The 15,984-nt window shown below is 40.6% G+C and overlaps 1 protein-coding gene across 7 annotated transcripts in view; it reads left to right on the top strand.

Annotated features, from left to right (window-relative positions):
- The window catches only part of CUNH20orf194 (chromosome unknown C20orf194 homolog), a 148,039-nt gene that overhangs the window by 62,053 nt on the left and 70,002 nt on the right, over positions 1–15,984 (top strand). For all 7 annotated transcript variants that reach the window (XR_003793098.1, XR_003793099.1, XR_003793100.1 and 4 more), the window contains exons 9-12: positions 2,283–2,338; positions 4,600–4,735; positions 9,836–9,917; positions 10,917–10,953. Coding sequence is in view for 1 of the 7 variants with exons in the window: in XM_029220249.1 (XP_029076082.1) it covers positions 2,283–2,338; positions 4,600–4,735; positions 9,836–9,917; positions 10,917–10,953 (311 nt within the window). In the remaining 6 variants the exon portion in view is untranslated. The remainder of the gene's footprint in view (positions 1–2,282; positions 2,339–4,599; positions 4,736–9,835; positions 9,918–10,916; positions 10,954–15,984) is intronic.

Genomic DNA, 15,984 nt, shown 5'->3' with positions numbered 1-15,984 from the left:
GTGTTTTTCTAATTATGACTAAGCTTGAACACTTCTTCATATGTTTGAAGGCCATTTTATATTTTATTTTCATGTCTTTTTCCCATTTTAATATTGGTACAATACTATTAACTGAGCTATAGAGCACAGGTTTTAGGTCTTTTGTTCCTTGTTTTTTACGAGTTCTTTATATATTTAGGCTATTACCTTTTTGTCTGTGATATATATTCCAAATATTTCTTCCTTATTTATCAGTTGCTTTGTTTATGGTGGTTTTTTGCTATGTAAACTTTTTATCTTTATGTAAATTTATTAATATTTTCTTTTATTGCCTCTGGATTTTCAGTCATATACAGAAAGGCTTATAAATCTAAGGTTAAAGAGGAATTTACCCTTTTAGTACTTGTATGGTTTAATTTTTAAAATTTAGATCCGTAATTCACTTGGGATTTTTTGTGTATATGATGTGAGATATGGATCTAATTTTATCTTTTTTTCCCAAATCCAGTTAGAATCCTGACTATGCAGCTCACTAGCTCTGTGACCTGGGACAAGTTAATTAAATTAGCTAACTCATCTGTAAAGAGGGGATCATGATAGAATGAATTGCATAGGTTGTTACTAGGATTACAGTTGACCCTTGAACAGCACTGGCATTAGGGACCCAGACCCTCCAGACCCTCCACACAGTCGACAATCTGCATTTAACTTATAGCCAGCCCTTTGTGTACACAACGCCTCCTTACACGCAGACCTTCCATATTTGCGGTTCCTTGGCATCCGCGGTTCCACATCCACAGATTCAACCAACTGCCTGTCATATATTACTGTGGTATTTACTATTTTAAAAGATCCACATATAAGTGGACCTGTGCAGTTAAAACTTTTGTTGTTCAAGGGTCAACTGTACTTGAGATAATACATTTAAATGCCTGTCACAGTTCACATGGTAAACCCTCAATAAACTTTAGCTGTTATTCCTTTAATATATAAAGAGTTTTTACAAATCAGTAAGACAGACTCCAAAACTCCAATTGATAAACATACAGAGGATGTAAATAAACAGTTAATTACCAAAGCGGAGTCCAAATGGCCATTGAACATATCTGAAATATTCTACTTCATTAAAAATCAAAGGGGTATAAAATAAAAACAACAATGAGGTACCATTTTTCGTTTGTCAACTTGACAAATATATTTTTAAAAGGACATTTATTGGACAGTGCTTACCCTGAGATAGGCACACTCAGATATTGTAAGTGGAAGTGTACATTGATCAGACTTTTTTGAAAAACAATTTGGCAATATAGTTTTGCCTTCTTACCCTATAATTTCCTTTCCAGATTTGCCTTAAGGAAATAATCAGAGCTGTAGATAAAATTTATGAAAAGTTATTCATTACAGTATTATTTATGATAGAGTTAGTAGCAATATAAATTTCCAAGAATAAAGGACTATTTAATAAACTTTGGTACAATCTATATATATTCTATGAATATACCATAGAAGAAAGATTTGAAGAAAATGTACCAGAACGTTAATAGTTCTTAGAGATTGTAGGTGGTTTTTATTGTATTCTAAAATAAGCATATATTATTTATTTAATGGGGGGGAAACAATCAGCATTATTTAAGGGGATTAGAATTGCCTTTTGAAGTTTTGAACTCTTGACAGAGACCCTGCATATCAGTGTTTGATTAGTGTTTAGCCTAGCACTATGCACATCAAAGCTGAGAAGTACTTCTGTGGTTTCCTAGGAAACTTCTGTCAGTACTTCTAAGTCCCTTGGATTCTCCCTCATTACTCATTTTAAATTAGTATACTAGAATTAATATATATTATAATTTATAGAATTAACATAATTCTAATTATTGGAAATGTAGAAAAAAATTTAATAGAAGAAAAAGATTCCTATATGGTTAGTAACTTAGAACACAGATGGTGGTTTGTCCAATTTCCTTTCAGTAGTTAAAAACTGTAAAATTTGACAAGGATTTTTCTTTACCTTCCTTTTCCTTTCTTTTTCTTTTGCAGCCTTTTATCTTTTTTTTCTTTGCTAATTGTTGTTTGTTTGCTTTCTATCCCCAAAATTCATGTTGTTATCCACCACATATGTCCTCCCATGTTCTTATAACAATCTATAAACATGCATCTCTCTCTCTCTCTCTCTCTCTCTCTCTCTCACACACACACACACACACGCACACACATACTATAAACACACATACATGCATATATGATGGGTTTGTGATTGCTTTATAAAATTGTGATCTTAATATATATAATGTTGACTTCTTTTTTAGCCATTCAGAAGTTACTTTAGTCATGGAATGATTTCCAGTCATATAACTGAAAATAGGTAAGATTCTTGGGAAAGAAATTGAATGGTAATAGAGAAAATGGGGTTGACAAGGGGGTGGAAATGGGGGAGAATCTAAGTACAGAAGCTGGAGTCAGGAAAATATGGGTTGACTTTAGTCATCACAGAGTAAGAAATCCATACTCTATAAAATTGTCTGTTTCACTGCTTTTGTATTTTTGTATTAAAAAAAGTTTTATATTAAGGTGGCTTTTAAAACGTTGTAACTTGCTAAAATCTAAAGAAAGGAATTTTTTATTCCATCAGTAACCCAGCAAAGCTAGAGGAAGCAGAGTGTCCAAGGGCTGGGCAGTGATCAACAGTGGCTTGTTGGGAAGTAAAAGGGATTGGGCATAAAGGTCCAGCCCCAGGAAGACATGGGAGCAATGAGGGTTGCTGCATTTGTTTTCTTGAAGTGTTTCCTTCAGTACCTCTTTTGCAATGATAATCAGGAGGGCCCAGCAGCGGATAGTTCCTCTGATGGATAAATGCGAGTAGATCTTTCCTTTCTTTTCTTCCCCAACTGCAGTCCAATCTGGTAATGAGACAGACTACCCTGGCTGGGACTCAGAGTCATCTTTTTCTGCACAGAGTCTCACTTAACTTGAATTAAGCATCAGAATAGAATCAGGGTCATTTTTACTTTTAACAGCCCCAGTTTGCCTGAAGCTTAAGGAAGTATGTTTAAGAACAATGAGAAGAAATACAAAGGATTTTCCACATGACGTACTCTAAGGGCAATTTAAGGAAAGGGTATGGGATAAAGAAAGCTGTCTTAGTCTGTTTTAGCTCCTGTAACAAAAATACCATAGACTGGGTAGCTTATAAACAACAAACATTTATTTCTCCATTATAGTTCTGGAGACTGGGAAGTCCAGGATCATGGCACTGGCAGATTTGGTGTCTGGTGAGGGCCCACTTTCTCATAGATAGGTGTCATTTCACTCTAACCTCACATAGCAGGAGGGGCAAGGGGGATCTCTCTGGAACCTCTTTTATAAGAGTTTCTTTTATAATCCTGTTCATGAAGGCTCTATCCTTATGACCTAATCACCTCCCCAAATCCCTGCCTCCTAATACCATCACTTTGGGGGTTAGGATTTTAACATGTTGAATTTTGGGAGAACACAACATTCAATCCATAGCAGAAACTATCTTTTTAAAATATCCTTTAGTCATTGACTATTTGTTGACAAATAGGTGTGACATACTAAGCAAGAGATACATGATTTAAAAATAAACCAGACACAGTCTCTGCCCTCATGGAGTGAATAGTGTGGTGGAGAAATAAGACATTAATCAAGCAACCTCACAAAGAAATATGTAATTGCAAACTCTGATTGACGCCTTGAAGGAAAAAAGAACATGGTACTGTGAAGACCACACTGGAGAGCTGACCTCTGGGGGGAGATGAGATGTGAATGATGAGTAAAGATAATTAAGGGACAAAAGCAGTGGTCCTGAGATGAGAACGTAAGGAACATAAAAGAAATGTGTGTCGAGGAACATGAAAGAAGATGAGTTTGGCTGGAGTGTGGAAGTTGGGAGAGAGTGGCCTTATATGGAGCTAAAGAAGTTGGCCAGGCCAGACCATGTTAGTCTTTGTTGGCCATGTGAAAGATTTCAGCCCTTCTCCTGAAAATAAAGGCTTTGAATGTTTAAAAGATTATCTTCTCTGCAATGTGGAGAATGGATTATAGGAGGGCAGAGTGGAAGCAGAGTGGAAAGCAGGGAAACTCTGAGGAAGCATTGCAGCCAAGAGGAAAGAGGGAAGAGAGGGATGGGTGCAGGGACGGGTAGGTGTGGTGGTGAGAACATTTGCAACCCTACTTTCCTCCTTCCCTCCTAAAGCTACTTGGGAATGGTTAACAGCTCTATTGTTTGTCTACAGTGTGAGTATCACAACTGCTATCATTCTTAAAACTGTATATTTCTATCAAAATGCTATTGTATAAAACTGGGATTTTGCTCCATCTCTGTATCATGGACAGCAAACTTACAGAACTTTCTCCTTAAGCAGCAGGACAAGCTAAAATTATAAACATGGCTTGGGTTTAGTTATGTCCCTATGGGTCAGTAGGAGGAGTCAAAGATAATCTGGTATCTCTTCTCAACCAGCAGGGAGCATTAGGTGGACTGTACTAATCACCTTGCTCAAACTGCAGGATGACAGTCAGAGAAACCCAAGAACTCACTCATTTGGAAGTTTCCCTAGCCAGTAATCTCTTCACTAATTACATGTTTTTGATTTGCCACTCTAGCCCTAATAGGCAGCCATTTGTTCTCTTTGGTAATCATTCCACACGAGAGAACCTGAATGCTGGCAACTTTAACTTCCCTTCTGAAGGGCACCTGGTACGCAGCACTGGTCCCAGCGGGAGCTTTGCCAAACACATGGTGAGTGGCTTGACTACCTGGCGCTTAATTGGTTTTATTATCAAATAGGGAGGAGGGGAGCTGGATAAATGGAACCTTTCCAACTAGTGTATTGATTTAACCTTGAACTTGAAGTTGTTTTGGTGTGAAAAGTGATTAAAAACTGACTGTGTATTTTTATATAAGTACTAGATATGATTTGAAAGTATCATATTTAATTTTTAAATATTGAAGGGAAAAGGTTAAAAAAATACTTTCACAAACCAAACTTTCAGTTATCCAAGTAGTATCAACAGTAGAATAAGAATTTTAAATTAACTTGAAAATAGACAGTCATTCCAAGCCTAAATTTGTTATATCTTGACTGTTACATTTCAAGTGTTAAAAGAGAACTATCATCTAGAAATCTATATCCAGTGACAACCTCCTTCAGTAATGAAGGGGTAATCAAGACATGCTCAGATGAAAGAAAACTAAGAGAATTTGTTGCCAGCAGACCTACCCTAAAAGAATGACTAAAGGAAGTTTGGTCAAAACAAAGAAGAAATGATAAAGAAAAAAAAAAAAAAAGGAATCTTGGAACAATAAGGAGGACAAAAGAACACAATGATAAAACCAGTACGTTTTTTTGGTATACTTTAAAATAGTGAATTTTATCTCAAAAAAATTGCAAAAAAAGAAACCAACCCCAGTGCACACCCACATTGTGGATGACTTAGCCAATTTCTGTTTTTAGGTCTGTATGACTCCAAAGCCAAAGGGCTTTCGGTCATTAACTCAGTAATCATTATTGAGTGTCTACTATGTGCCAGTCACTGTGCTAGGTGCAAGGAAAATATAGTCATGGTCTTTGCCTTGAAGGATCTCACAGACTAGTAGAAGAGTCAGTGAGGATGGTGCTGTAAAATGTTTGGAGCAATAATTTAGCCATCCATTACACACCTTAGAATGGCTGAAACACTGACAACACCAAATGTGGAGCAAAAGAAACTCTCATTCATTACTGGTGAGAATGCAAAATGGTACAGCCACTTTGGAAGACAGTTTGGCAGTTTCTTGCAAAACTAAACATACTTTTAACATCAGTCATGCTCTTTGGTATTTATCCAAATGAGCTGAAAACTTAGGTCCACACAAAAACCTACACAAGGAATTTTTTCTTATAACATCACTTTTCATAATTGCCAAAACTTGGAAACTTGGAAGCAGCCAAGATGTCCTTCAGCAGGTGACTGGATAAGTAAACTGTGTTACATCCATACAGTGGACTGTGTTTCGGTGATAAAAAGAGCTATCAAGCCACGAAAAGACGTGGAGGAACCTAAAATGCATATTGCTAAGTTAAAGAAGCCAATCTTTAATGGCTACATAGTATATGACTCCCACTATATGACATTCTGGAAAAGGTACAACAGTGGAGGCAGTAAAGGGAATTCCCTGGCGGTCCAGTGGTTAAGGATTCCACGCTCTCACTGCCACTCTCACTGCCGAGGGCCTGGGTTCAACCCCTGGTCGGGGGAACTAAGATCCTACAAGCCACGCAGTGCAGCCAAAAAAAAAAGAAAAAATGGAGACACTAAAAAGATCAGTTGTTGCCTGGAGTTTGGGAGGAAGGGAGAATAGATGGATCTTAGTGGATTTTTAGGGAAGTGAAACTATTCTGTATGATATTGTCATGATGGGCACATGTCATTATACATTTGTATAACCCATAGAATGTACAATACAAAGAGCGAACCCTAATGTAAACTATGGACTCTAGTTAATAATAATTTATCAATATTAGTTCATCAGTTGTAACAAATATAATATTACAAGACAAATAATAGGGGAAATTGTGGAGGCAGAGGGAAGGACAGGAGATAATGTGGGAACTCTCTGTGCTTTCGGATCAGTCTTTCTGTCAACCTAAAACTGCTCTAAAAAAAAATAGTCTATTACCAAAACAAAAATGTAGCAGGTTATTTATACAACTTTCTGTAATAATTGGGGTTCTTTATTTTACAAACATGAAAACCTAATGAAGTCAAGGAACTTACTGAGACCTGGTCCTGGGGTGGTGGGGGGCCTAGTTATGAACTTTCATCTTCATTCATCTCTGTTTCAAGGTGACGTACTTATCTTTTCCATTTCTGTGCCATTTGTGAATAATTTACAAATTAACAGGTGATATTAAATCTGAAAATCCAGATTATCTGAGCAGTTTTACATTACACATGGAAATTCTGTTGTACCAATTTCCTTTTTAATGTAAATGTCAATAACATTTTTTTCAAGTATAGTCGATTTACAATATTGTGTTAGTTTCAGGTGTATAGCACAGTGATTCAGTTATACATATATATGTGTGTATGTGTACATATATACACACACACACACACACACACACACACACACATATTCTTCAGATTCTCTTCCCTTATAGGTTATTACAAAATACTGAGTCTAGTTCCCTGTGCTATACAGTAGGTCCTTGTTGGTTATCTATTTTATATATAGTAGTGTGTATATGTTAATCCCAGCCTCCTAATTTATCCCTCCCCTCACGCCCTTTTCCCTTTGATAACCATGAATTTGTTTTCTATGCCTGTGAGTCTCTTTCTGTTTTGGAAATAAGTTCATTTGTATCTTTTTTTTTTTTAGATTCCACATATAATATCATATGTATTTATCTTTTTCTCTCTCTGGTTTACTTCATTTAGTATGATCATCTCTAGGTCCACCCATGTTGCTGCAAATGGCATTATTTCATCCTTTTTTTGGCTGAGTAGTATTCCACTGTATATATATACCACATCTTCTTTATCCATTCATCTGTTGATGGACATTTAGGTTGTTTCCATGTCTTAGCTACAGTAAATAGTGCTGCAGTGAACATTGGGGTGCATTGTATCTTTTCAAATTATGGTTTTCTCCAGTATGTGCCCAGGGGTGGGATTCCTGGATCACATGCTAGCTCTATTTTTAGTTTTTTGGGGAACCTCCATACTGTTCTCCATAGTGGCTGCAGCAATTTACATTCCCACCAACAGTGTAGGAAGGTTCCCTTTTCTCCACACCCTCTCCAGTATTTATTATTTGTAGACTTTTTTTTTTGCAGTACGCAGGCCTCTCACTGCTGTGGCCTCTCCCGTTGCGGAGCACAGGCACCGTACGCACAGGCCCAGCGGCCACGGCCCACGGGCCCAGCCGCTCCGCGGCACGCGGGATCCTCCCAGATCGGGGCACGAACCCGCGCCCCCTGCCCCAGCAGGCAGACTCTCAACCCCTGCGCCACCAGGGAAGCCCCTGTAGACTTTTTGACGATGCCATTCTGACCAGTGTGAGATGATACCTCATTGTAGTTTTGATTTACATTTCTCTAATAATTAGTGACGTTGAGCATCTTTTCATGTGCCCTTTGGCCATCTGTATGTCTTCTTTGAAGAAATGTCTATTTAGGTCTTCTGCCCATTTTTGGATTGTGTTGTTTGTTTTTTTGATATTGAGCTGTATGAGCTGTTTGTATATTTTGGAGATTAATCCCTTGTCAGTTGCATCTAAACATCAATAAATTTGATGTTAATATAGGCTTACATAAATTTGTGACCTCATCTAAGGAAGCAGGTTTGAAATACATGGCACCTTAAAAAAAACCTTTAGTTAGGGAAAATTTGGAAATCCAAGGAACATGTTTTGAGGAAATAAGCCTATTAACCAACAATTAGAATTATATACATGATTTTTCATTTAGGATCATGGCAGTATTGATCATATTCACTATGGTATAGTTTAGATTAGTCAGAATTAAATTTTTATTTCAAATCTATAACTTGGATTACAGAAAAATGCCATATATTCTCTTGTGACTTCCTTAATGGAGAAAAATAGAAGGAATGAATATTTGTGTCATATTTAGCTGTTTTTAAGATACTGTGCTAGGCTTCCCTAATGGCACAGTGCTTGAGAGTCTGCCTGACAATGCAGGGGACACGGGTTTGAGCCCTGGTCCAGGAAGATCCCACATGCCACGGAGCAACTAAGCCCATGCGCCACAACTACTGAGCCTGTGCTCTAGAGCCCGTGAGCCACAACTACTGAAGCCTGCACACCTAAAGCCAGTGCTGTGCAACAAGAGAAGCCACCGCAATGAGAAACCTGCACACCTCATGAAGAGTAGCCCCCGCTCACCGCAACTAGAGAAAGCCCTCGCGCAGCAACAAAGACCCAATGCAACCATAAATAAATTAATTAATTAATTAAAAAAAAATAAGATACTGTGCTAATTTCCTTTCCTCTATTTCTTATGGTAGCATTTTTGCATTTTGTACCTACTATCCTAGGAACCCTGATGAGATTGTTGGATTTTCAAAAGAGAAAAAGGACATCCATTTCCATCTGTATAAATGAACAACTAAGCAGGGAAGAAAAATAAGAATTTAAAAATCTAGAGAAATTATTTTCTCTTCTGGATGGCCTGTGTACAGAGATAAAATACAAGTGCAGGTGGGAACCTGGGTATCACCTCCTTTCCTGAATTTGTAGCTGCCTTCCCACATGTGCATATCATGTCAGCCAAGGTCCAAACTGTGAAAGTTCTGCACTAAACATTAATGACAGTCAAAACCCAAGCACATTTTGTCTTCTTTTCTTTCTAAGTTGTTAATTCTTTAGCATCCTGGGCTGACCCAACAGCAGCCTCACAATGTAGCCAAAGTTATAAAACACACACGAGATACCTTTGGAAAAACAACAATTAAAGGTGACCTTTTGGGCTTTCCTGGTAGCGCAGTGGTTGAGAGTCCCCCTGCTGATGCAGGGGACACGGGTTCGTGCCCCGGTCCGGGAGGGTCCCACGTGCCGCAGAGCGGCTGGGCCCGTGAGCCATGGCTGCCGAGCCTGCGCATCCGGAGGCTGTGCACCGCACCGCAACGGGAGAGGCCACAACAGTGAGAGGCCCGCGTACCACAAAAAAAAAAAAAAAAAAAAGGTGACCTTTTCCCCTATGCGTTTAAAAAATAATAAATCAGCTGTTGGTAAAATAAAATGGATTTCTATTAACTATACACTTTTTGTTTCTCTAACAGCACACACTTAAATCCCTGCTCCTTTTTTACTTTTTTTTTTTTTTCTGATATCCAGGTAGTACAATGTGTTTCACCAAAGGGACCCCTTGCTTGTTCAAGAACATACTTTTTTGGAGCTACTTATGTTCCTTACTTGGGTAAGTCCATGTAAGTTGTCATCTCATCAACTTATCTAATGAAAAGTTTCTCCCATGAACTAGAAGTGGACTTGAGATTTACTACTTTCCTCAGAAACTCATTTTGTAGCCTGTAATTCCTTGTTGATGTGCCTAACACATTTCTCACAATGTATTTCAGGAGGAATAATTATCAGCTCAATATATATTAGGTCCAATCATGTGTGAGACCAAGTGCTTGGTATCAGAGGGAAGGCAAAGATGCGTCAGCTGTAGTTGGAGATAGCAGGAGGAGATATGGGCTGCGATGGGAGTTTAGATGACTCAGCCAGGTGCCTGTTGTTCTAGTGAGGAAGGTGAGGAAGAGCCATGGTAGAAGGGTACCCATAAGCTGGGAACATTGACAGGAGCAAGTACTCTATGCTGAGGAGCCATTCAGAAAGGCTAGGCTGACTGAGACTGTCCTCTTTGCTGAGGTAACCAGAAGCTGCAGACATCCAAAGAGACACAGAGAAGAACTCTTGAATGAATGAGGGTCCCAGCACTGTTCCACAGAGGAGAGTACATCAGAAACCAGGTCTTCTCCTGAGCATTGTTATATAAGCCAGGAAACTCTGAAAGAAGCATGACTTGGGTTGGATAATTAAGAGATGAAGAAAGAGGCAGAACTGAGCCTGCTTACTTATACCTCCTAATTTAAAAATTTAAAAATAAAAGCAAAAACATTCCAGAGATGAAGATTCTACATGTCTTCTCTCGTGTTTAGTGGTGATGCTGATTGGTTGTCAAGGTCAGTGTCAGGGATGATGGTCTGGGAGGATACTGGCAGAAGCTAGGTTTCACTGTTGTTTGTGCTTGTACAGTATTTAACTCAAAAGAAAAAAGTGTAATTCTTGACATCTTCAAATTAAGAAATTCTAAAAAAAAAAAAAAAAAATTAAGAAATTCTAGCCTCCTTGTGAAAGTGTTTGCATCTCCTGTAATCTTGTCACATTCTTAATACATGGTCCTCTTTCACAGGAGATGACAACAAGCTGCCCAAGAAAACTGAACAAATGTAAGTCTTCGTTTCTATTACATTTTTTTCTTTCTCACATTGAGTTACTCAGATGTTGAGATTGTCCCATTTACCTCCTTTTGAGATCAGCATTGGGTAGGACATTTGGCTTAAGAGGTGAGCAGAGGGACGTTCCTGGTGGCCCAGTGGTTAAGAATCCACCTTCCAATGCAGAGGACGTGGGTTCTATCCCTGGTTGTGGAACTAAGATCCCCACATGCTGCAGGGCAAATAAGCCCGCACCACAACTACCGAGGCTGTGCTCTCTGGAGTCCACGTTGCTGCACCTAAGACCCAATGCAGCCAAATAAGTAAATAAATAAATAAATAAGTAAAATAAGTAAGTAAAGTAGAGCTGTGTAGTCTCCCAGAATGTCCCAGCCCCTGTCTTTCATCTTGAAGTCTAGGCTAGAGACACTGCCAGGTTTGCCATCTGCTCCTCTCTCCAGACTCAGAGACTTCCTGCCTGCACACCCATGCATTTAAGTGGCATAACGCTTCTTAATATATTTTCTATATAGTGCATTTTTTAATAGGGCTTTCCAAAAAATAAAACATCCTGAAACCCATTGGTAGAACCTGTGTGAAACCACATCTGGTCTGAGAGGTGTTTCCTCTGAATTTGACACTGAGACTTATGGAACAGAGCTAGGATCTCAACTCAGGCCATGCAACTCTCTAGAAAGGGCCTAGTGTTGACTTCTCTCCCGCCCCCCGCCCCCCAGTATAGCAGGAAACCAAAGACAAGAAGTAAACTCATTAATGCTTGTCTGCTTGGGCTACCGTAACAAATTACCACAGACTGTGTGGCTTAAACAACAGAATTTATTTTCTCACAATTCTGGGGACTAGAAGTCCAAGATCTAGGTACTAGCAGAGTTGGTTTCTGGTGAGGCTTCTCTCCTTGAGTTGCAGACCACACCTTCTTAGTGTTGTGCTTACATGGAGAGAGAGAAAGATCTCTGGTGCCTCTTCCTTTTTTTTTTTTTTTTTTAAATATTTATTTATATTTTAGCTGCATTGGCACATGGGATCTTTCGTTGAGGTGCACGGGCTTCTCTCTAGTTGTGGCATGTGGGCTTCTCTCTCTCTAGTTGTGGCACACGGGCTCTCTGATTGTGGCACGTGGGCTTAGTTGCCCCATGGTATGTGGGATTTTAGTTCCCCGACCAGGGATAGAACCCGTGTCCCCTGCATTGCAAGACGGATTCTTAACCACTGGACCACCAGGGAAGTCCCTGGCATCTCTTCCTCTTATAAGGATACCAATCCTACTGGATTAGGAGCCCACACTTTATGACCTCCTTTAACTTTAATTACCTTTTAAAGGCCCGGCCCTATCTCCAAATATAGTCACACTGGGGATTACGGGTTCCATATGAATTTTGGGAGGATGTAATCAGTCCATAATAATGCAGGAATTTCTGAATTCCGTAAAGGGATTTTCTTTCAGAATTATGAAGGTAATAGAGTTCTGTTATTACCTAATTAAATATCCTAGCATAAACTAGTTAGGTCTGTGCTTCCCAAAGGCTAACGGTGACAGGCCACAGAGAATCATTTAAGGATCTTTTTAAAAAGATACATTTCTCAGGCTATAGTAGTTCTCAGAACTACTGAATCAGAATCTCTAGGGTAGAACCCATAAGGCTCTGTTGGAAAAATATAAAGTAATATAATCACACTTGAAAATTTGAGAAATGAGGAAAAAAAATAAGATTAACCATAATTCCTCTTCTTAGACACGACCCGTTAGTATCTCTTTTTTTTAATATATTGATTGATTGATTGATTGATTGCTGCATTGAGTCTTTGTTGCTGCGCACGGGCTTTCTTTAGTTGCGGTGAGCGTGAGCTACTCCTCATTGCAGTGTGCAATCTCATTTAAGCGGGCTTCAATGAGTGGGCTTCTCATTGCGGTGGCTTCTCTTGTTGCAGAGCATGGGCTCTAGGCACGCAGGCTTCAGTAGTTGTGGCACATGGGCTTAGTTGCTCCATGGCATGTGGGACCTTCTTGGACCAGGGCTCAAACCCGTGTCTCCTGCGGACCAGGGTTTAAACCTGTGTCCCCTGCATTGGTAGGTGGATTCTTAACCACTGCGCCACCAGGGAAGCCCCACACATTAGTATCTTAATGTGTATCTTTTTGTTGTTTTGTTTTTTAATTATACGTATAGGTTTTGTGTAGCTGTAATTGTAGTGTGTATACAATTTTTGTGTGTGGGTTTTCTTTACGTTAGCAGCAAGTCAACCACATTCTCATGTGTTTGTGGATATGTATAGTCTTACTTTGTACCTGTTTGTGTTTCCATGCCAGCTGTGCTTAGCCATTGCCCTGGACCCTCATTCTAGACCCATAGACATTTTACTTAAACCAAAGTCCCTGGTGCTCTACTTCAGGGACTGGTGTTGAGAGGTGCTTGGGCCCACATCAGGAGACTTGTTAAGTCACAGGGCTGGTGGAATTGGGGCCTAATGGAGTCCTACTGAAGGCAATAGCAGCACCATCCAGGCATAGAGCAGGCCCTTCCCTAATCACGGGTCTCAGGCCTCCTGTCCAGGCCTTTCTATGAGTCAGAAGCCAGATAGCTTTGTACTGAACTCATGCCTGAGGGTCTGTATAGGACAAGGCCAAGCAGGGGGTTGGCCTGAACCAGTGATGGTACCGAGTGATGTTTGAATTAGGCTGGGTGAGGGAGGGAGTAAGGATATCTTTATATGTCTTTGGCCTCTATAAATCTTTGCCCTTAGTGTTGAGATGTGGAGGATTCTTGTCATACCTGGAAGTGGCCAAGCTGTTTGGCAGTGTCCCTGACGGGCACTTACCTACCTACCAGGACATACCCCTCTGCCATGGCCTGGTCAGCAATCTTCAGGATATGTTGAACCTTGGAGCTGTCATTTTGTTATGTGTTGTTTCTCTTTTTCTTCTACCTTATTCAAATCTCTTACCTGCAATGCAGAGGTGTGGTGTGAGAGCCAAGGAGGAAATTGAAGGTGTTGGCAGTGTGATGTGGCACAATGGAAAGGCACCAGGCTGAGAGCAGACCTGAGTTCCTCTACAGGCCCTACTTGTTTCTTCTGTAAGATGAGAGTGTTAGACCAGATCATTTCTGTGTTCTTCCTGCTATCAAACTGTTGCTGAGTCCAAGCTTGCTCTGCTCGCCACACAACAGGCCAATAAATCGGGAGACGAGGTGTTGAGGCAAGGAGTAGAGACTTTATTCGGCAGACCAAGAAGGTGGCCAAATAACCATCTTACCGGGGTTTGGATGCCAGTTTCTTTTATAGAATCAGAGAGGGAGAGGTGGTGAAGCAGTAAAGTAAAAAGGCCATTTGTCTTGCAGAATATCTCCTGCACTGGGAAGAGGTTGTGTTAATTTCTTCTTTTCTGCAGCCATTCACAGGTGGGCAGGGTCAGGATGTCTCTCTGTGAGCTGAACAAAGGCCTTTTAGTTTAACAGTCAGGCAGAGGGTCAGGGTTCCCTGTGGCAGGCCATTATGTATGCTTACAGCTATAGATAGTGATTATAATAATAACAAAAGCAATGAAAAGCAAAGGTTAAAGTAAAAGAAACAGAACCAACAGTGGAGTCAGAATTTGCTCTTCCCTGTTCCCTTTCGCCTTCCTTTACCTGTTACAAGATTCTCAGGCTTAAAAATAAACATATTCTTAGATAAGGCAGTTACTTGCCAAACCCCTCCCTTGCCTTTGAGGCCTCGTGGATGAGCCCCTTCTCTCTGTAATTATCCTAATAAGACCCTGGGCCTCCTTCCCCTAAGGCAATGGTTCTCAACCGAGGGCAGTTCTACCACATTACTCCCACCAGTCCCTCCCCAACCCCCCATCCCCAGGGATGTTTGGCAGTGTCTGGAGACATTTTTGCTTGTCACAACTGAGGTTACTACTGAGAGGCCAGGAATGCTTCTCAACATCCTATAATGCACAGGGAAGACCTCTCAACAAAGAATTAGCTGGCCCAAAATGCAGAGATTGAGAAACCCTGCCCAAAAGGGAACCAGACTTGGATTTTCTAGGAATCTTCATGGCATTCCCTGTCTGGCAAAGAAAAAAACCTTCCTTTTTAAATAAATTTATTTATTATTTATTTTTGGCTGTGTTGGGTCTTCGTTGCTGCTCACTGGCTTTCTATAGTTGCGGTGATAAGGGGCTACTCTTCGCTGTGGTGTGTGGGCTTCTCGTTGTGGTGGCTTCTCTTGTTGCCGAGCACGAGCTCTAGGCACTCAGGCTTCAGTAGTTGTGGCACGCGGGCTCAGTCGTTGTGGCACTCGGGCTCAGTAATTGTGGCTCGCGGGCTCAGTAGTTGTGGCTCACAGGCTCTAGAGTGCAGCATCAGTAGTTGTGGCCCATGGGCTTAGTTGCTCCGCGGCATGTGGGATCTTCCCGGACCAGGGCTCGAACCCGTGTCCCCTGCATTGGCAGGCGGATTCTTAACCACTGCGCCACTAGGGAAGTCCCAAGAAAAAAACCTTATAATGTCTTTGGGAAGCGTGAAGTCAGATAGGAAGCGCAAAGTTGGGCAGGAGCAGGGGATGCTTCCCCTCAAAAGCATACTCTATTCTCTAGATCAGGTGAGCTATTTAGAAAGTGGTCTCCGGCTATTAATTTGCATTTAGAGACTGTCATACAGAGTGAAGTAACTCAGAGAAAAGCAAATATATATTAACACGTGTATGTGGAATCTAGAAAAATGGTACAGATGAACCTGTTTGCAAGGCAGAAAAAGAGACATAGAGAACAAATGTATGGACACCAAGGCGGGGGTGGGGAAAGGTGGGGGATGAACTGGGTGATTGGGATTGACATATATACACTAATATGTATAAAACAGATAACTAGGGCTTCCCTGGTGGCGCAGTGGTTAAGAATCTGCCTGCCAGTGCAGGGGACACGGGTTCAAGCCCTGGTCCAGGAAGATCCCACATGCCGCAGAGCAACTAAGCCCATGTGCCACAACTATTGAGCCTGTGCTCTAGAGCCCATGAGCCACAACTACTGAGCTTGCGAGC

This window comes from Monodon monoceros, unplaced genomic scaffold (assembly GCF_005190385.1).
Source record: "Monodon monoceros isolate NGI ecotype Baffin Bay Population unplaced genomic scaffold, NGI_Narwhal_1 Super_Scaffold_13, whole genome shotgun sequence".
Lineage (NCBI taxonomy): Eukaryota > Metazoa > Chordata > Mammalia > Artiodactyla > Monodontidae > Monodon > Monodon monoceros.
Note: the sequence above shows the minus strand (reverse complement) of the source record. Positions and strands in the feature narration are given on the sequence as shown.